The following is a 22,810-nucleotide window of genomic DNA, read 5'->3' on the forward strand; positions in this document are numbered from 1 at the left end:
TTCCCATAATACCTTTTGGCATCTGCATGCGTTAATGTTCAAACCTTCAGAATTAGCGCATTATTTTAAAATTAAAGATATGTGTTATATTTGCACTTTGTAAAAATGACAGTGTTGACATTAATGTAGATAAACTATATGGATTAATTTGGTTTATAAATCAAAACCATAAGTCAGACTTGCTTTGCTTTTCATGACTTTTGCCTCACATCTGGGGCACTGCATGTTGAATGCAAATGATTCTTTCTTACAGCAGTGGGCAGAGTGCATAAAGACAGAAGCTCTGACTTGTGGGTTGTGTTGGGTTTGTGACCGTCTTTGATTTTACTCAGGATTGTTGGCAGTACTGAAACTCCAAACTGGCTTGTTAGTAGCTAAGAGTGTATCGGAGATAATACTGAAAGTTTGTGGTTAGCTGTAGCTTCTGCTAAATTTTTTAATGTTTTATTGGTTTAGCATTACAAAAGTTAACTTTTCAGTTAGTGGATTAGCGATTATCAAAGCTAACATTTTGGTTAGCTGTGCCACCAGTTTCTAGATAGATAAATAAAATCGATCTGCCACACTGGCTGTCTTGAACTCTGTGACATTTGCAGAAACAAACATGAAACAAAGTAGTAAAAGCTTTTACTTAATGAAGCAAATGGTGAAATTACGTTCCATCAAGAAAAAAAAAATGACAATTCAGCGAAAAACATTTGTTGCTTACTGTAAACCTGCTGGCAGAAAGTGATTTTACTTTGAAAGGCTAGCAGAAAGCAGCAGTGTCTGTTGTGTGTAACTTGACACTGAGTTGTTGTAGACTTTAGGTCGGGAAGTGTGTGTCGCTGTGGCTCCTGAATCCACACGGTATGTTTTTGTTTTTCTGACACTAAAACTACAACTGAAGTCCGCCTGGGTATGTAATCAAAGAAATGTCAGTCTCACGATTTTCGTCTAGTTTTAACACCATAATGCGTCCTGTTGAAAGTTTAACTCGTCATTCAACAAGAATGCACATAACTTATTTTTGGTGTCTATTATAAGGAGAAAAATGGTCTGTAACACGACCAATAATCAGTCATACTATAATAAAAATCTGCCAGCTTAATTGTTAAATGTATTAACATTTAAATATGTGGGGTACTTTTCTGAAATTTCCCTCGAAACATCCTATCGGCGACAAAAATATCAGTTGGCAAAAAAAAAAATATATATATATATATATATATATAAAACTAAGGTCTTGCCAATGGGGATCCATGGTAGTGTTTATTAAATAGATTGCTGCCATTTTTCAAGGGTAGTAATAAATTATGTGCAGTTTCTATGATGATTTTAATTGAAAGTGCAGGAAATTAAAAGTTTTAAGAATAATTGTATTTATTATTTGGCACTTTTAGTTGATGTTATGTTTTACCACTGGCAAGGTTGAGATACTTCCTTTGTTCAGAGCTTGTCTGGTTACCAGGGACTAATTAATGGTGATATCAACATCCATTGTTCACTTTTTTTTAACCTAATATCCTTAATTTCTCCAAAAATATTAACAACTAATATAAAGAACTAATAAAATAATAATATCAACTTTTTGTTTTCGCGCCATTCATCCTTGACCCAAAATATATAAGCATACCAAACGGCAAATGTCAGCTCTCCCCAGTTTCTCTATGATCAAAGGTACACACACACACACACACACACACACACAGAGGCCACTTGGCTTTTAATATATAGATATATATGGGAAAAACAGCTTATTAATATGTGGTCTCTCTAAGCTGGCTGCTTGTATTCTAAATCATAAATGAATATTTCTGTATTTCATTATTTTTATGTTCATGAGAGCCTGTGTATGTATTTTGGATTTGAGGGGTGATATCTTCTAAAAATAAATAAATAAATAATTTAGATGAATTAATGTCAAAGCTTTGAATTAAATATATTAATTTTAATTGCCTGACAGCACTAACAGAAATATAAGGTTTTATGCTTTTTATTTGATTTTTAATTGATATTGTACAGGGTCATGACCACATAAAGTGATAACAACAGCTACCAGTCTAGAAATACAAAACAAAAAATAGTGGACTAGTTTGACATTGCATTATTTGATTGAAATATTAGCATGTGTGCATTGTCACATAAGTATGATTATTGTTATATGAGGAAGTGGAGCAATATGTATGTACTTTACAAATTCTCTAGTACGACTAATAGCACATGTGAGGGTGGACTGTAGACAGAGAGGAAGCTGAAAGAACTTACTGGTGGAACGTTTACAGACCCTCTGACTCAGTGATTGAATTATATCTGTGTCACCATTAAATCAGATTTTAAACAAGCTAAAGGCCTAAAAGGTTTCTGAAGCCTCATATGTCATCTTAAAAGTGATATAATCGTCTTGTAGCGATGTCGAGAGTGTCTGCCTGCTTACTTAAGGAAAGCTATTGTCTTTTCCCAGACAGATAATGGTGTTCACACCGAGTGTGAAAGTGAACCACAAGCTGGTGTCTGATGAATGAGGAAGTATGAAGGCTTTGCCCCTGATTGTGTATCTGCTGGTTCACTTTTACTCAGGTGAGTAATTATAGTTTCTCTAACACGTCCAAAGAATATGTCGTAGGCTCAGAGGTTGTGGGACAAGGCTTGTCTGTACTTGGTGCTTCCTGAGTCACACTGCCTGTTCTGTTGTGTTGTTCAGGGTTCCCCTCTCTTCCCACCCCGGTGAATGTTTCTGTCACGTCCATCAACTTCAGTCATATCCTGTGCTGGGATCCAGGGCTCGGAACACCCCCAGAAGCAGCGTACAGAATCACCCAATGGTAATTCAACTGGTAATTTTGTGCACACTGTCATTATGAGTTATTATGCCATTCAGTATATATATACGAGGGCTGTCAATAAAGTTACGGTCCTTTTTATTTTTTTCAAAAACTATATGGATTTCATTCATATGTTTTTACGTCAGACATGCTTGAACCCTCGTGCGCATGCGTGTGTTTTTCCACGCCTGTCGGTGACGTCATTCGCCTGTGAGCACTCCTTGTGGGAGGAGTCGTCCAGCCCCTCGTCGGAATTCCTTTGTCTGAGAAGTTGCTGAGAGACTGGCGCGTTGTTTGATCAAAATTTTTTCTAAACCTGTGAGACACATCGAAGTGGACACGGTTCGAAAAATTAAGCTGGTTTTCAGTGAAAATTTTAACGGCTGATGAGAGATTTTGAGGTGATTCTGGCGCTTTAAGGACTTTTCACGGTGCGAGACGTCGCGCAGCGCTCTCAGGCGGCGTCGTCAGCCTGTTCAAGCTGAAAACCTCCACATTTCAGGCTCTATTGATCCAGGACGTCGTGAGAGAACAGAGAAGTTTCAGAAGAAGTCGGTTTCAGCATTTTATCCGGATATTCCACTGTTAAAGGAGATTTTTTTAATGAAAGACGTGCGGACGGGTCTGCGCGTCGGGACGCAGCCGCCGCGACGCTCCGCCACAGGAAAAACACCTCTGTTGAAAGCCTTAAGGACAAGTTGGAATATGTCCTGCCTGTTAAACAATTTCTCATATACTCACTCCACTGAAAGCCATCAAAAGCCGCCTGGATTTTACAAATGGTTATCAACACGGAGGTGTTTTTCCTGTGCCGCCGCACCGCGTCGGCTGCGTCCCGACGCGCGGATCCGTCCGCACGTCTTTCATTAAAAAAATCTCCTTTAAGATATATATATATATATATATATATATATATATATATATATATATATATATATATGTCTGTCAATAAAGTATAGGTCGTTTTTATTTTTTTCAAAAACTATATGGATTTCATTCATATGTTTTTACGTCAGACATGCTTGAACCCTCGTGCGCATGCGTGAGTTTTTCCACGCCTTTCGGTGACGTCATTCGCCTGTGAGCACTCCTTGTGGGAGGAGTCGTCCAGCCCCTCGTCGGAATTCCTTTGTCTGAGAAGTTGCTGAGAGACTGGCGCTTTGTTTGATCAAAATTTTTTCTAAACCTGTGAGACACATCGAAGTGGACATCGTGAGAGAACAGAGAAGTTTCAGAAGAAGTCGGTTTCAGCATTTTATCCGGATATTCCACTGTTAAAGGAGATTTTTTTAATGAAAGACGTGCGGACGGATTGCAGCATCGGCTCGCAGCCGCTGCGACGCTCCGCCACAGGAAAAACACCTCTGTTGGAAGCCTTAAGGACAAGTTGGAACATGCCCAGCTGTTAAACAATTTCTCATATACTCACTCCACTGAAAGCCATCAAAAGCCGCCTGGATTTTACAAATGGTTATCAACACGGAGGTGTTTTTCCTGTGCCGCCGCACCGCGTCGGCTGCGTCCCGACGCGCGGATCCGTCCGCACGTCTTTCATTAAAAAAATCTCCTTTAACAGTGGAATATCCGGATAAAATGCTGAAACCGACTTCTTCTGAAACTTCTCTGTTCTCTCACGACGTCCTGGATCAATAGAGCCTGAAATGTGGAGGTTTTCAGCTTGAACAGGCTGATGACGGCGGCTGAGAGCGCTGCGCGACGTCTCGCACCGTGGGAAGTCCTTAAAGCGACAGAATCACCTCAAAATCAGCCGTTAAAATTTTCACTGAAAACCAGCTTAATTTTTCGAACCGTGTCCACTTCGATGTGTCTCACAGGTTTAGAAAAAATTTTGATCAAACAACGCGCCAGTCTCTCAGCAACTTCTCAGACAAAGGAATTCCGACGAGGGGCTGGACGACTCCTCCCACAAGGAGTGCTCACAGGCGAATGACGTCACCGACAGGCATGGAAAAACTCACGCATGCACACGAGGGTTCAAGCATGTCTGACGTAAAAACATATGAATGAAATCCATATAGTTTTTGAAAAAAATAAAAAGGACCTATACTTTACGGACAGCCCTCGTATACATATATATATATATATATATATATATAATATATATATATATATTATATATATATATATATATATATATATATATATATATATATATATATATATATATATTCTTTATTTTTTATGGTATAAGGGGAGGGTACATTGTTTTATTATTGTTCACCTGTGTGCCGAATAAATAAATTCGTTCATTCATTCGTTATGTCTTTAAATACGCTGTAGGTTTGGTACGTACAGGAAGACTTCACTGGTGGCATAGGTCAATGTATGGGCAATGACATTTTCCATCAGTTCCATAAAAATGATTGATTATCCTCATTATTTATTTTTTTTAATTATTACTTAAATGTCACAAAGCTGACCCAAACATTTCTTTTAGGGAACCAAGCTTATTATCGATATCAGTCTGGGCATTAAAAAAAAAATAGAGGTGTAAAATACAGTGCGCAATAAAAATTGTTCAAACTTTTCAGAAACATTACATCCAAATTGCTTTCAATTAAATAGCATTTTTGTGGAAAAGATGAGTCAAAAACATCTTTCCCTGCAAAGAAATGAGCTTTTCTGTAGGAGTCAGAGTAATTGAGCTATTGTTAATGCGTTAGTCTGTTAGCTGTATTTTAAAATGTCAGTGTGGTTAGTCTCTGGTTTGTTGAGTCAAACTGGAACAGAAACATTTGAGTGAAACCACAGTTGACTTTAAAATTCTTGCTTTTATTGTAGCGGTGAGTCTTCAGACCTGTGAAATGTCATGATTTTTTTTTTTTTTTCTCAGAATTAATCATTTTCCAACAGAATTGTCTATTACATTTTACAAATTCATATATATATATACATTTATATATATACATTTATATAACGGCTGAGTGGCTCCTTGTCATTTGATTGTTGCTTTGTATGTCATGTGACGTGGACTGTTCGTCCCATTTGTGTTGTGGTTCCATTTTTTGTGCAAATTGGGTTCCATACGTTTTGTACCATTGCACCTTGCGAACCCCGCCCACTCACACAGTAGTGGGGGCAGCATTTAGCTAAACATCGCGGAGTTTGTTTTGCTGACGGACGACAATTTGAAGGAGCTATTTGACTGTGCTAATTCTTCTAACACACACACACAAAAAAAACATCCACTATTCCATAAGCTGTCTGGAGGCATGAAGAGCTGTTAAGATGGAAACCTGGACAGATTTCTGATGCGATTTTTTGCTGGACTGAGGGAGTGCACAAAGTCTTTTTTTTTAAGTATCACGGAGGGACTACATCTGTTTTTCCAAGTTTGCAAGAACAATTTTCGACTTCTATTTATTTAAAGTTCGTGTTGGACTGTTGATGTCAAAGCACCAGTGATGCACACCAAAATGTAAGTCCCTTTTATGTTGTTTATAAACTAATATAATATCAAATGACAAGGATCTATTTTAGGTGTTATATAAAACAAATAATGAAAGTTTTTATATTATTTCAATGTCCTCCTTGAATGGTACATTCCATGTTTTACCTCATGAAATAGTCGTTCCATTGAACTCATAAACATTCATTATTTGTATAATAGTGCTCCTTGATAGGAACATATCAAAGAGCAGAAGACCTCTGTTGTGATAGATGTAGATGTGATAGATCCCCACTGACAGCAGCATCAGGAAGGAGCACAACAAAATCAAAAATTGAGAAGTAGCAGGGCTAAAGGAAGGCCAAGTTTAAAGTGGTCCGAATGGTAATCGGAGCATGAGGAGATGTATCCTCCAAACTGGAAGAGTGGGTCCTGCAGATTCCAGGAAAAACATCAGAGGTCTCTGTCCAAGAAAGTGCATTCTGAGAAACAGCTAAAATACTGCAGAGAACCTCAAACTCCCATGATTCTGGTAGAGGACCTGAACTCAAAGGAGCACATACATGAGAGGGAGATTCAAAAAATAAAATTCCCCCTGTTTTTCTTGACGATGGGGAACAATTTTTGCCACATATGTGAAAGTTTCCATCCATTATGTCTAGCGTGGTGTTTGTCTGTTTGTGTGATGCAGCTGTGACCACAGAGAGGCTCGTTAATGCTTTTAGAACCAGTGATACAGCGTTGACTAAAAACAGCCTGTGGTTTAAGGTTTGAACTTTTTCTCACTTTGTATGTATGTGTCAGAGACGTTTCTTCTTTTTTTTTTTTTCCAAATCTAATATTGTATTTGGCAGCAATTCTAAAGGCATAGTTTGAGAAAGTTGAAAAAAGTTGAGAAAGTACAAAAATGCAAGACCCCATTGCTGCAATAAATTTTTAAGGTAACTCAACCAGATCAACAGCTCTGGTTGTAATTCATAACGAAATTTTATTTATTTATTTGCAGTTTATATTACTCTATTTAGATATTTTATTAATGCATTTACAGAAATTAACGTGTTAGGTTGTTTTATTCATATGACAAATCACTGCAAATTTGGGGATAATCGTTCCAATCAAGATGCAAGTATCAAAGTTTGCAAAAATACTCAAGATCATCTTAATTTAAAAAAAGCAACTTGATTTTAAAGAAATGCCAGCCATGTTGAAAGATGGATAAGCTCACCTACAGACAATTCAGAATTTCCAATTCACCTAACATGTATGTCTTTGGAGGTAGGAGGGACCTAGAGCACCCAGAGTGAGGCTCAGCAAACATGGGGAGAACATGCAGTGTCCACACAAAAAGGACCAGGTGGGAAGCAATCCATGACCTTCTTGCTGTGAGGCAACAGTGCTAACCACTAAGCCACCATGGTGCCCAGAAATGGTAAACTGACAACAGGAAATAATAAAAAAAAAAAAAAAAAAAAAAAAAAAGATATCATTATATAAAATGATTCATTAAAAAAATTGATTAATCAAAGACAAAAATGATAATTAATTGCAGCCCTGTATGCAAGAACATAGTGAGTGTACACTCAAAGGCCACTTTATTAGGTTCACCTTGCTAGTACGGGGTTGGACCCCCTTGTGCCTTCAGAGTTGCCTTAATTCTTTGTGGCATAGATTCAACAAGGTGTTGGAAACATTCCTTAGAGTTGTTGGTCCATACTAACATGACAGCATCACGCAGTTGCCCATTCAGTCGGTCTGCCCATTCTACTCTGACCTCTGACATCAACAAGGCATTTTCATCCACACATGGATATCTTCTCTTTTTTTGAACAGTTCTCTGTAAACCCTAGAGATGTTTGTGTGTGAAAATCCCAGTAGATCAGCAGTTTGTGAAATACTCAGATCAGCCCATCGGGGACCAACAACCATGTCACATTCAAAGTCACTTAAATCTCCTTTCTTCCCCAGTTTGAACTCCAGCAAATCATCTTCACCACATCTAGATGCCCAAATGCATTGAGTTGCTGTCATGTGACTGGCTGATTGAACAGGTGTACCTAATGAAGTGGCCAGTGAGTGTATATCTAATTAATGTGTACTGAGTAAATACATTTTTTGGATAAATATGCATCACCAAAGGAAACAATTCTCATGTCAAGACTTACGCCTGCTCATTCTCCATGAAATACAGAGTTCTGCTGGGAAGGGCATCTGGTATAAAACTTGTGCCAAATCAACATGCAGATCCATCGTGGAAGTGCTGTGGCAACCCCGAGTGAAAAAAGGGAGATTTGTTTTTAATTTATACACACCCTTCAGACAGAATTTTATGAAAATCAGTTGATTTCAGTCATGCGGTATACGTACATATCTGCCCACATTCTCATGGCCCTGAACCAATTTTTTTAGGTCTACCATAAAATGATATAAATTTTTGAAAATAAAAAAAATTAATAGCCAGTAATCATAATAATCTCTAGAGAAACCAAACATTTCTATAAATTCCATGAAAATTAGTTAGATTTTTTTAGTAATATGCGAACAAAACATACAAGAAATTCAAGTAGGTTGAATCAGGTCAACTGGACTTGTTTTAGTTCCTTGAAAGCGTTTGGCTCCTCATTCAGTAAAAGCTTCATCAGTGCAACTTGGAAGAGTGAGAGACTCAAATATTTATCCTCTGTGGGGTCACTGAGGTCACAATGATGCAAAGAAAGTTGAAGCTCTGTTGTGGAGGTCATGAGGATGTACATACTTTAGTGAAGAATGTTACACTTCCCAAAGTCTGGAAAGATTCAGAAAGAGATTGTGTTGGCTAATGTGTGTCTTCTTTCCACAGGAAAGAGAAAAAGAAGAAAGTGTTAATACACAATGGGACCAATCGATGCATCAAAATGGAGCTGGCAAACTTAGAGAGATATTACTTTACGGTCCAGGCATTGCTCAACCACAGTCGATCGCTGAAGTCCCGTCGTGTGGCTTTCTTACCTTTCCAAGACAGTATGTAGAACCCTTTTTTAAATTTCCTTTTTAATTAACTTCACTGATTCAGCAAAGGAAGATCAGTTATTGATGCAATTAAAGGATGAAGTTGCAGGTCAGGTCAGGTTTGGGAGCAGGTGCTGGTGTCACACACATTGACACATTCACCTTACTACAGAAGCACCCTGCATTCTGGATGACAACCACCCAGGAAGGCAACAATTCCACCCCCACCTCCTAATTTCAAATTATTCCATGTATTTCATTTATATAGCGCCAAATCACTACAAAGCTGCCTCAAGGCTCATCACACAAATAAAGTCTAACCTTAGCAAACCCTAGAACAAGCACACAGGTGACAGTGGTAAGGGAAAAACTCCCTCTTATGATATTGATGAAGAAACCTCAAGCAGACCAGACTCAGAGGGGGGACCCTCTGCTTCAGCCACTCTAACAGTTACAAGGTTTTTACAGAAGTTTTACAAAGCTGAAGAGACAGAAAACAGGAAATCAAACCAACATCAAAACAAAGTGCAATTATTGAGATGACTGCACAAGCATTTGTGCCACAGGTAGGGGGTCATCCGGCGCCCTGGGGTGCAGGGCCAGCATTCCTTCATCACGCCGTCAGTGGGGCTGTCCCCGCGGCAAAGTTTAGAAGGATCCTAGAAGTAGCCATGCATCTGCTGCAGCCAGGTGGCATCTGTGCATCCTGTTGGAGTTGTCCAGTTGCTGGGGTCCTTGACACCAAGGCACCTGTGAGCTGGATCAAACCCGGAGCAGTACGACACATGGCCAAAATGTCATGGGTGCTGTTCCCTCACAGTGCAAGTCATATGCCTAATCTGAATCTCCCTAAATCATCATCCAAACAAAGTAATTACAATGAAACAAACAAAGTAATGACAGTGGTACCCAAGGAGAGGTCTTGTATCAAAGCCAACCTTGGTTATCATCCAAGTGTCACAGACAAGAACCACCAGGACCCTAAAGACTTCAACCTTTGTTCTCTTGAAAGACTATCGGCATCATCATTACCTTTATCAAGGGACCTCATACAGACAATGCTGTGATTTTTTTGTGGATACAACAGCTGCTTGGAGCACAGCACTTGAGAATCTGAGGGATGAGTGGGAGTTTCTTGGTTAACTGTTTATCGATAATGGTTTGGAGAAAGATACAAATCAAATCAAATCAATTTTATTTATATAGCGCCAAATCACAACAACAGTTGCCCCAAGGCGCTTTATATTGCAAGGCAAAAGCCATACAATAATCACAGAAAAACCCCAACGGTCAAAACGACCCCCTATGAGCAAGCATTTGGCGACAGTGGGAAGGAAAAACTCCCTTTTAACAGGAAGAAACCTCCAGCAGAACCAGGCTCAGGGAGGGGCAGTCTTCTGCTGGGACTGGTTGGGGCTGAGGGGAGAGAATCAGGAAAAAGACATGCTGTGGAAGACAGCAGAGATCAATTACTAATGATTAAATGCAAAGTTGTGCATACAGAGCAAAAAGAGAAAGAAACACTCAGTGCATCATGGGAACCCCCCAGCAGTCTAAGTCTATAGCAGCATAACTAAGGGATGGTTCAGGGTCACCTGAACCATCCCATACACATTTATACAATGTATACAAATGTATTGGCAAGCCCTATTATGGACAGAACATGCACATTTTCCATCAAGAATGCTCCATATGGTATAAAGGTGAAAATATGAATGTAGGTGAAATAAACTTAACATCTGTGGAACAATGGCTGTGTCCCAATCCAGCATCTGCACACTTCTAAGGCTGTAATCATGAGCCGTTACATCTTAAGTGGCATGACTAGACTGTCTCATTTCGAAGGGTACTTCTGAAGCAGCCAACATAAGTATGACAGAAGAAAGTCGGAGTCCCATCTACCTCACTCCCCAATGCCAAAAGACGCTCTAGCGACAGTCCCTAGAGCATGTGGGTTTTAGCCTCCTGGTTAGAGTGCCTGCCTCCTGTCTAAGGGGGGGAAACACCGCGCAGATATTAAATATGCAGCCTTCTTTCCCCCTCAAATGAAGGATGCAAGAGGTGCATCCTTTACGATCTAAACCAGGTGTCACCAACCTGGAGGGCACCTATCCCGCAGTCTCCCTGTTCCATTACCAGGTAATTAACTCTATGAGGTGTGTTCAACCAATCAACAGCTGGAAGACACCACTTTTAAAAAAAAAAACAAGTGTGGCTTGAGTAGGTTGAGTGGAAAACATACAGGGCAGGGGCTCTCCAGGAACAGGGTTGGGAACCCCTGATCTAAACATTCAATCTATCAATCTAAACAGTCATTACGCAAATTTTCTCAAGACAAAACGATTGGTAAATTTGAAAGAAGTCAAAAGTAATTTTTATAAATAAAGCATAAATAAGTACTAAAAAATAATTCCTAAGATACGGGTAACACCCACTACACATGGCTGGCACCTGCAGCTGTCAAGGTTGTCAAGCGACCGGAGGTGGGGCGCAACATAAGGACACATCAGCAAAACACTCCGTGGCCTAGAAGACCATCTGGTTTCAGAATGGTTTGTTCTGGCCTCTGCTGTGTCTGAAGGGCTGAACCCTGAAGAGTTTCGTAGGACACAACCCTCAGGAGGGTGTAGAGCCTGATTTGGGACACAGCCAATGTCTCACATACTTGTAATATCCATGCTGGCGTTGAGCTGTACACCATTTACTTAATGACTTTGTGACTGGTTTTCTTCTCATGTCTAGCCATAATAACTCCACCAACATTATCGCTGACTGGATGTGGCAACTGCATCCAAATGACTGTTTCACTGCCTGAGGCTGACAGCAGTGCAAAATTAAAGGATATCCAGGAATTGTATCGTTTTGTATTCAATGTGTCCTGGAAGAAAGATGGAGACACAAAAGTGGTAAGAAATTATTTTCTATCTTTCATGCCATACGTTTTCCTGATCATTCTGAACTGCATTTAGTCTGTGATGATTCCGGTCATATTGACTCGGTTGCACATCTGGACACTCTGTCTGTGAGCTCTGCTTAGCAACTCCGGCTGGAGTGAAAACAATCAGTAGCAGACTGTGGAAGTTGATTCGAGTTTTTTTCATTTTTACCGCTGCTTTTCTTTTTTTTTTTAATGCCTGGGTAATGCGAGGCAGTCTGTTACCAACAAAGCGAGAAAGAAAATTTAATCCATCATAATATTAAAAACAAAACATAGCATGCAAAATTTGGGCAGCATGGCCCTCCTCGGCACAGGCCAGTATTTCATAAAGCATAATGATGACACACCAAGAGGATTATGCATTACATTCATCAGTATCGTGTGTTACTTTGGGGGAAAATAATCAGCAGCGTGGCCTGTCCTGGAGCAGACCAGCAATTCACAATGCAAAAATACAAATTTCTTTCGTAAATACCAGGTGTGTCTATGAGGTAGGAATAATTATCAGGATATTGAACATCTGGCTATTGTGTAGGATCGCTTTTCCATCGTCCAGCTTCGAGTTGGTACTGGCACGATGGCAGTCCTGCTGTTGCTAATTTGGTTTTACATCGCTGCCGGGCGAAATTATCCAAACCCTCTGAATAGCTGAAGGCCACGCTAAGGCCCCAACAACAGAAATAGAACAAAATTCAAACAAGTAAATACTTAAATCTGGAATTCAAGACCAAATACCACTCCCAAATGCACAGTGTATCTTTATGGTAAAACACGTCGACAGCCGCATATTTTCACACCAGCGACTGATCTGATGCCGAAGTAAACTGGCAGTGAAGTCGATGCGACCAAGTCAGTTAAGATTTTTCTCCTAAAAAGCTGAACTGGAGGCAATGAGATGGATAACGTAAAGAAGGCGGCCTGTTCCGTTTTTGTATTTTCCCATCAGAATCACTTGTGGAAATGCTGTAATCACAAAAAATTCTCCTCGCAGGGTCTGACAGTCATTGTCATTACTTGTAAATCTAATATTTTTCATGAACATTGACATTGGTGTCACACGCATGTGCATTGATGTGGTTGGCAAGAACACATGTAAATTGATACCCTGAAAGAGAGAAAGTATGGCATCTTGAGGAAGTGATTCTCTGAATACATTCAAAACCTAGATAGTACCGCAAAAGCAAAGTATTTCTCTAAGCTAACCTACAATGAAGCCAACCACGGTCGTCAACAAACCCACGTGACCAGATTCATGACGTCACAGGAAGTATCGCTATAGTTGGAAACGAGCCTTCACAGGTCCTGACCGACAGACACATTTTAAAGAAAATGAAATTGTATGGTACCATACAACCCCAATTCTAATGAAGCTGGGACGTTGTGTGAGATGTAAATTAAAACAATATAATTATTTGCGAATCCTCTTCAACCTATATTCAATTGAATACACCACAAAGATAAGATATTTAATGTTCAAACTGATAGACTTTTTTGTTTTTGTGCAAATATTTGCTCATTTTGAAATGGATACCTGCAACATGTTTCAAAAAGCTGGGACAGTGGTATGTTTACCACTGTGTTACATCACCTTTCCTTCTAACAACACTCAGTAAGTGTTTGGGAACTTAGGACACTAATTGTGAGCGTCATAATTGGGTATAAAAGGAGCATCCCCAAAAGGCTCAGCCATTCACAAGCAAAGATGGGGTGAGGATCACCACATTGTGAACAACTGTGTGAAAAAATAGTCCAACTGTTTAAGAACAATGTTTATCAACGTTCAATTGCAAGGAATTTAGGGATTCCATCATCTACAGTCCATAATATAATCAGAAGATTCAGAAAATCTGGAGAACTTTCTACACATACATTGAATGCCCGTGACCTTCGATCCCTCAGGCGGCACTGCATTAAAAACCGACATCATTGTGTAAAGGATCTTACTGCGTGGGCTCAGGAACACTTCAGAAAACCATTATCAATTAACACAGTTCGTCGCTACATCTACAAGTGCAACTTAAAACTCCACCATGCAAAGTGAAAGCCATAAATCAACAACATCCAGAAACGCCACCGCCTTCTCTGGGTCTGAGCTCATTTGAATGGACAGACACAAAGTGGAAAAGTGTGCTATGGTCTGATGAGTCCACATTTCAAATTGTTTTTGGAAATCATGGACGTCGTGTCCTCCAGACAAAAGAGGAAAAAGACCATCCAGATTGTTACCAGTCCAAAGTTCAAAAGCCAGCATCTGTGATGGTATGGGGGTGTGTTAGTGCCCATGGCATGGGCAACTTAAACATCTGTGATTGCACCATCAATGCTGAAAGGTACATCCAGGTTTGGAGCAACACATGCTGCCATCCAAGCAACGTCTTTTTCAGGGGCGTTCCTGCTTATTTCAGCAAGACAATGCCAAGCCACATTCTGCACGTGTTACAACAGCGTGGCTTCATAGTAAAAGAGTGCGGGTACTAGACTGGCCTGCCTGCCATAATGCGCCTCCATTGAAAATGTGTGGTGCATTATGAAGCGAATATATAACAACGGAGACCCCAGACTGTTGAACAACTGAAGTCGTACATCAAGCAAGAACAGAAAAGAATTTCACCTACAAAGCCTCAACAATTAGTGTCCTTAGTTCCCAAACACTTATTGAGTGTTGTTAGAAGGAAAGGTGATGTAACACAGTGGTAAACATACCGCTGTCCCAGCTTTTTTGAAATGTGTTGCAGGCATCTATTTCAAAATGAGCAAATATTTGCACAAAAACAATAAAGTTTATCAGTTTGAACATTAAATATCTTGTCTTTGTGGTGTATTCAAATTAATATACTACGAAACTGCTCTCTAGAGTATGTTACTCCCCGTATATCAAAGTGTTATGTGTGCCAAGCTTCAATGCAAATAGCTTAATAGCAAATTATTTTTTCATGTTTGGTTGACAGTTGCATAAAAAAAGCACAAACAAGACCTTTAAACTGGACAATTTAGAGTTCTACACAAAGTACTGTGTAAAGGTGGAATTAAAGACGGCTCTGAATCCAAACACTCAGCCATCAGAGTGGAGCTGCACCTTTACAAGCACAAGACGTGAGTTGAAAGTTCACATCTGCTCAAAATGTCTTTCTGTGTTGAAATATTCATATGAAACAGATAACCAGAGGAAAGCACTAATATTTTCTGATTTGTCTGTGCATGTGTGTTCAGTCTATATATATTCAGGAATAGCATCTCTTTGTTTGCTTTTCATCGGCCTGATGATCTTGATCTGTTGCGCCTGCTATGCTGGATTCCTGTGTCTGAAGATAAAAACACCCAGATCACTGCTCGTAAGAAACTTTAATAATAATATGGAAGTTTTTTTTTTTTTTTATTTATTTTCATTTTCATGAAGTTTGGGAGCTGGCACTGTTGTTTTTCCGCATCTGTCTGCCACAGCCAGGTGAAGCGTGGGCGTCCTCTTGGCCTTCTACAGCCACGGGGGTCATCAATGTTCAGACACCTACAGTGAGGAAAATAAGTATTTGAACACCCTGCAGTTTTGCAAGTTCTCCCACTTAGAAATCATGAAGGGGTCTGAAATTTTCATCTTAGGTGCATGTCCACTATGAGAGACATAATCTAAAAAAAAATAAATAAAAATCCAGAAATCATAATGTATGATTTTTTAATCATTTATTTGTATGTTACTGCTGCAAATAAGTATTTGACCCCCTACCAGCAAGAATTCTGGCTCACACAGACCTGTTAATTTTTCTTTAAGAAGCCCTCTCATTCTGCACTCTTTACCTGTATTAATTGCACCTGTTTGAACTTGTTACCTGTATAAAAGATACCTGTTCACACACTCAATTAATCACACCTGTCAACCAAGACCAAAGAGCTGTCTAAGGACACCAGGGACAAAACTGTAGACCTGCACAAGGCTGGGATGGACTACAGGACAACAGGCAAGCAGCTTGGTAGAAGACAACAACTGTTATGATTATTTATTAGAAAGTGAAAGAAACACAAGATGACTGTCAATCTCCCTCGGTCTGGGATTCCATAAAGATCTCACTTTGTGGGGCAAGGATGATTCTGAGAAAGCTCAGAACTACACAGGAGGACCTGGTCAATGACCTGAAGAGAGCTGGGACCACAGTCACAAAGATTACATTAGTAACACATGATGCTGTCATGGTTTAAAATCCTGCAGAGCAGCAAGGTCCCCCTGCTCAAGCCAGCACATGTCCAGGCCCATTTGAAGTTCACCAGTGACCATCTGGATGATCCAGAGGAGGCATGGGAGAAGGTCATGTGGTCAGATGAGACCAGAATAGAGATTTTTGGAATCAGCTCTACTTGCCATGTTTAGAGGATGAGTACAACCCCAAGAAAACCATCCCAACCATGAAACATTAGCACTTTGAGATTTCTTTGAAATGTAAGGTGCAATACAAATAAAATGTATTATTATTATTATTATTAGCATGGGGGTGGAAACATCATAGTCTAGGGGTGCTCTTCTGCAAAGGGGACAGGAAGACTGCACCATATTGAAGGGAGGATGGATGGGGTCATGTATTGCGAGATTTTGGCAAACAACCTCCTTCCGTCAGTAAGAGCATTGAAGATGGGTCATGGCTGGGTCTTCCAGCATGACATTGACCCCAAACACACAGCCAGGGCAACTAAGGAGGGGCTCCGTAAGAAGCATTTCAAGGTCCTGGAGTGGCCTGGCCAGTCTCCAGACCTGAACTCTATAGAAAATCTTTGGAGGGAGCTGAAACTCCAAACCTGAAAAATCTAGAGAAGATCTGTATGGAGGAGTGGACCAAAATCCCTGCTGCAGTGTATGAAAACCTGGTGAAAAACTACAGAAAACGTTTGACCTCTGTAATTGCAAACAAAGGCTACTGTACCAAATATTAACATTGATTTTCACAGGGGTTCAAATACTTATTTGCAACAGTAACATACAAATAAATTATTAAATCATACATTGTGATTTCCGGATTTTTTTTTTTTTTTTTTTTTTTAGATTATGTCTCTCACAGTGGACGTGCACCTAAGATGAAAATTTCAGGCCCCTCCATGATTTCTAAGTGGGAGAACTTGCAAAATCGCAGGGTGTTCAAATACTTATTTTCCTCACTATATATGCTGGATCATGCATAAAGAAACATGCCACATGTGCAAAATATTGAAGCTTGATTTCCTTAAATAACATTTGATCCTCCTAGAGACCTAGTGCCAAAGACATCCAGTCATTCCCTTAGGTTATCCGTTAGCATCCAAGTCTCACAACCATACAGTAAGACAGGCAGCACCACAACCTGTAAGCCTCGAACCTTTGTTCTCCTAGAAAAATATCGGCATCACCAAACACTTGTCTCCCCGATGTCTCTCGACCCCAAAGGCAGAGGAACCAGAGACATGAATGTCACTGCCACAATTAGTAAATGTCTCTACAAGTTCAACACGTTCACAACATATAGATACACTTGTGGTGGCTGAGTCCAGGAAATCATTAACAGCCTGGATCCTAGTCTTGTTCCAGGACAATCACAAAGCCAATCAGGATATCAGCAACAATGTTTGAGCTTTCTGGTACATTTCTCTGGGCTTGATCCAACATACAGGTGCCTCAATGTTGAAGACCCCAGCAACTTGAAAAGTTGAAGGGGATGCCTACATTTCACTTGGCTGTGGCAGATTGTTGGCTACTTTTGAGAAGTGGGGATCAGTAGTAACCATCAATTCAATTCAATTTATTTAATTTATATAGCGCCAAATCACAACAAAGCTGCCTCAAGGCACTTCACACAAGTAAGGTTTAACCTTACCAACCCCTAGAGCAAGCACACAGGTGACAGTGGTAAGGAAAAACTCCCTCTGATGTCTTGAGGAAGAAACCTTAAGCAGACCAGACTCAAAGGTCTCTCATTTCCCTCTGTTTGCGCAATGCCACTGACACACTTGAAAATACAAATATAGAGGACATTTTGTAACCCACGGTGGTGTGGTGGATGCAGTAACTTCTATTTTGGTCGTTGTAGCTGAATGTGTGGGTGTGTATAGCGTGACAGAAACCTTACTGGGTTTACGAGCCATTTGGCATTTCAAAATGGCTCGTAAGCCCAGTAAGGTTTATGCAAAAAGGGATAAGTGCACTGGCATCCTGAAAGAGCACCATGAAGTAATAGCTTGAACTTTGAGGACTTTTGTATGAGTATGTGTTGTGAGTTCAAAAAAGTCCACACTGATTTCATGGGTATACCAGCCTGGTCAGTGTGAAGCACATCAACAATGAAAGAAAGTAAAATGAGAGGAGCAAATTATCTAACAGGCCCTGCGATGGCCTAGTGGCCTGTCCAGGGTGTACCTCGGCACTCACTCAATGGCCACTACCATAAGCTCCAGTACCCCCCAAGTTGACCTTTAATTGGAATAAGCAGTGTTGGGCAGAATATTCCATGATGCTTGTCCTCGGACCAACTTGATGATACATACCTGATAAAACTGAAGGTCTACAGGTGTCCGTCTGGGGCAGACAAGTGTCAAGAAATATTCTGTTCTGTGTTAATCCTGACAAAACATTCATCACAAGGTCTTGAACACATACCATTCAGATGAACAACACGGACATGTCACCCGCACATAAGGTCAAACGCAAACACTTTTTCACCCAATCACATAGCTCTACTAATCCACCCAGCAGGGAAGGTCCGCCCTTGGAGGTTGGAAGAGTGTAGGTTTAAAATACAGGTGAGCCCAGAGGTTGGGGCTCTTGTTAGTAGCGGTGCATGTGACGTCTGTTCTCACGATCCCAGCACTGTAATGGTGACTCTCTTGTTCAATGTGGGCATCTCTTTAATACAGCATCTTGGTTTTCTAAGTCTGTCTCCTGTCAATATTTGAGTCTTAAGCTTGCTGACCAAATAAAATGACCTGGGTGGGGATCTCAGGCAGAAAATCCTCAACATTAAGTATAGAAAATGAATGAATACATGAATGAAATTGTCTGACATCCTTTAGTGTTGTCCAGGTTCTCTTGATGAATTGTTGTTCTGTCTCTCTGTCTGTCTGTATCTTCCAGATGGATCTAATCCATCACTACATCATGACACCAGAGAGGACAATCCCTAACCTGATCTCCGTCACCTCTGAGATGGATGGACCAAAGACAGGAAGCAGTCACACAATGCCACAGCCTGCCGCCTTGAATAGCAACTCAAGTGAAGATGGTGAGGATGAAGAGAAGGAAGATGAAAACGATAATGCCTACATAGACAGAAATGCACAGCTTTCCTCAGGTGCACGATCCTGCCAAGACTCTCGCGATGAGTCGTGGAACAGCAGACCCACTATTTCAGAAGATTCTGAGAATTTGAGAGAGAGCTTGCTTGGCGAGATGGAGGTAGAAGATGCTGACTGTGACATGCTAGATGGAGGGCATGATAAACATGAGGCTCAAGGTTCTGTCATTTGTGACGAGGCCCATCCTGGAACTGAGGGAAGGGCCACAGAGGAGGTGGAGGAGGACATGAAGGAGGAGGAAATTGATAGTTCTGGTAATGTAAATCTCTTTTCCATCACCCTTAACACATCAGAGAGTGATTTAAAAGAGGAGGAGGACGTTCAGACCACAACAGACTCACTAGTGAACCTTGCAAATATGTCCATTGGAGAGCTTCTTCTGCCCACAGACACACAATGGACTTTGAGCCACACAGACTCTCAATGTGAGAATCACACTGAACTGTCGTTAATGCAGCCGGAACAATTAGACTTTATCGGGGCTGGATATGAATGTAGACACGCATTAAATGTTGATGACAAGCGATTTGAAGAAGAGGAGGAGGAGGACTTTTCAGGATATGTCACACGCACGTGATATTTTTGCCTTGTGTGTGTGTGTGTGTGTGTGTGTGTGTGTGTGTGTGTGTGTGTGTGTGTGTGTGTGTGTGTGTGTGTGTGTGTGTGTGTGTGTGTGTGTGTGTGTGTGTGTGTGTTTGGGTCCTGTATCCCCCCTGGTGCAAAGCAGCACACAACACCTGTCTTCATTAGTTTCCAACCAGCACAGTTGTCATTTTCATGCCCAACACCCACTTTTTTTGGATGGCAAGTGTATTTGTACCCTACTGTGCACCCATGGCTGCATAGGTCTTAAAATGAGGTGTTGTCAGGTGGAGTGTTGGTGCATTGTCATCACGAAGCAGCAGAAAGCGATTGTGCAGGAGACCGACGAACACCTGGTCTCAAGAGTTTTTCTGCTCTTTATGTGATGCATTGTTCAGATACGCCTTACACAGGTGCACCCATAACACAGGTTCACTCCACTTGTATACACAACAATGTGGAACAGAAAACAAAAAATAAAAATGAAAAACTAAAGGAAATATACTAAACTTTAATAATGCTGGTTACCATATTTACCATATATTTTTATGCTGGTTTTCTAACTTATAGAGCAGATAGCTCAGTGAGATAAAGAGTTGGATTACCAATATGAAGACTTGCATTGTTCCAGTTCACCCAGCCATAAATGGGTACCAGCCTTGCCTGGGGAAGTAGCTTGCATCGGACTGGCGACCCATCAGGGGTGTGTTGAAATGTCTCATCTATTTTATGCTCGTAAAGATAAGCACAGCACTAATGGGATTCGGGGTCAATGTCGGACTTCTCTTTCTGACTTCCTGGGTTTGTTTGTGGGGAGCACCAAAGGGGAGCTGGAGGAGGTGTTGCACTAACCCAAAGAACTCAACTCCTTCATCTCAGGGATCTGTGGCAGATGCTGCTCTCATAAATCATCTCAAGTTGAATGCAGATCCATTTCCTAGTAGTAGACAATCTGAAATGGCGAGGCTCTGTTAGATTAGGCAGCTTTATTAAAACTAAGTCTTTATAGAAGATCTGATGCTTCTGACAAAGAAATGTAGACATTTATGCATTAAAGCTCCTCCAATAGTTGGAATGTTTTATGTTCTGCGGTCAGGACCAGAGATCAATCAGCTACCTCCCAATGTCTACAACAGTTGGTCCCAGGAACAAACAGCCCCACAAAGATCAGATGAGTAAATCAGAGATCACCAAGATTTCTCAGTAGATAAAGATCACTCAGGTAGCCATAAACTGAAGAGATAAAATGTCTGAGTAACCCCAATGAATCAAAGGACAGAACAACAAAGCCATCCAAAGACGTTCTGCAACAGGATTTCCATTACACTAGTCAGAAAACCTCCCACTTCAACACGCCATCAAAATAGAAACGAGCCAGTACCCAGCTAACATGACAGATGACAATCAGATGGGTTTGATTCATGTTCCACCCAAAACACACCTATGATTTATTAAGAGTCTAAATACAACCCCCATTGCACCTTGCACCTTACTATCCATTGCGATTACACGCCATGTAAATAGCAAAGGGGAGTCAAGCACACCCCAAATGCACTTGCTCTATGTGCTTTAGATGGTGTGCTATAGATTATGAGGGCCTTAGTGTTAAAACTCACAGATTATCCTCTTTTTCCACAAGTTTAGAATAGAATAGAATGCTTTTTATTGTCATTATACACAAGGTACAACGAAATTAAAAGACAACTCCCGTAGTGCAAAGGTGTGAAAAAGTAAAAAGACAAATAAGAATGTATACATGTATTTACAAAGGAGTAGTGCAGACTGTAGGCTAATGTGCATTCAATACCCATATTGCACTTGGGTAGAACATATTGGTGAGTCTGGATGTGCGGGCCTTGATGGACCGGTACCTCTTTCCTGAGGGCAGCAGTGAGAACAAGCTGTGCCCGGGGCGTGAACCATCGAAGCTGATGCTTCTGGCCATGTGCAGACATCTGGTGTTATAGATGTCTGACAGAGAGGACAGCTGCGCTCCTATGATGTTCTGTGCTGACTTCCTGACTCTCTCCAGAGCCTTCTTGTCAGCCTGAGAGCAGCTCCTGTACCACACAAAGATGTTGTTGGTGAGGACGCTCTCTACAGAACACCTATAGAAGGACAGCAGCAGTTCCTGGGACAGGTTGACCTTCCTCAGTGACCTTAAAAAGTACAGATGCTGCTGTGCCTTTTTCGCAAGGGCATTGGTGTTGGTGCCCCATGTAAGGTCCTGAGAAATGTATGTTCCCAGGAACTTGAAGTCACTGACCCTCTCTACGGTGTCTCCTTGAATGAGAAATCTAGCACCAATTCCTTTGACTTTGAGGAGTTAAGTGCCAGGTTATTTAGGGAGCACCAAGTAGTGAGGTTCAGGACCTCCTCTCTGTAGGCCGTCTCATCGTTGTTGTGAATCAGCCCAACCACAGTAGTGTCATCCGCAAATTTGACAAAGATTTTGCTGCTGTGGGTTGGTGCACAGTCATGGGTGTACAAAGTATACAGTATGGGGCTGAGCACACAGCCCTGAGGGGCTCCAGTGCTCACTGTCAGCACTGAGGAGTGGTGGGACCCCATCCTGACTGACTGCAGATGGTTGGTGAGAAGGTCTCAGGAGTCCCCAAAGCATGTATTTGAGGTTTATTGCTGAAAAATCCACTGCAGTCCTGAGGGGTATTCCAGCAAACGCGATTAAGCCAAACCCCCCGCTTATTTTGACAAGTCGCAGCTTTCTAAAGGCCCCTGCACACATAGTGCGAAGTTTGGGCGAGTACGGCGAAACAGCGCGAAACA

General features: G+C 40.9%; 1 protein-coding gene across 3 annotated transcripts; it reads left to right on the forward strand.

Moving 5' to 3' along the window:
• Positions 1–801: 801 nt before the first annotated feature.
• On the forward strand, positions 802–21,745 carry crfb1 (cytokine receptor family member b1). 3 transcript variants are annotated; one of them, XM_034186919.1, is made up of 8 exons: positions 802–849; positions 2,444–2,559; positions 2,684–2,804; positions 9,050–9,210; positions 11,941–12,104; positions 15,085–15,229; positions 15,347–15,468; positions 19,221–21,745. In XM_034186919.1, the coding sequence occupies exons 2-8, from the start codon at positions 2,511–2,513 to the stop codon at positions 20,016–20,018; spliced, it is 1,560 nt and encodes a 519-aa protein (XP_034042810.1). In that variant the 5' UTR covers positions 802–849; positions 2,444–2,510; the 3' UTR covers positions 20,019–21,745. The 3 variants fall into 3 exon arrangements, with proteins under 3 accessions (XP_034042810.1, XP_034042811.1, XP_034042809.1); XM_034186920.1 differs by having other exon boundaries at positions 805–849; positions 2,448–2,559; XM_034186918.1 differs by having other exon boundaries at positions 813–898.
• The last annotated feature ends 1,065 nt before the right edge of the window (positions 21,746–22,810 follow it).

Source organism: Thalassophryne amazonica, chromosome 14 (assembly GCF_902500255.1).
Source record: "Thalassophryne amazonica chromosome 14, fThaAma1.1, whole genome shotgun sequence".
Classification (NCBI taxonomy): domain Eukaryota; kingdom Metazoa; phylum Chordata; class Actinopteri; order Batrachoidiformes; family Batrachoididae; genus Thalassophryne; species Thalassophryne amazonica.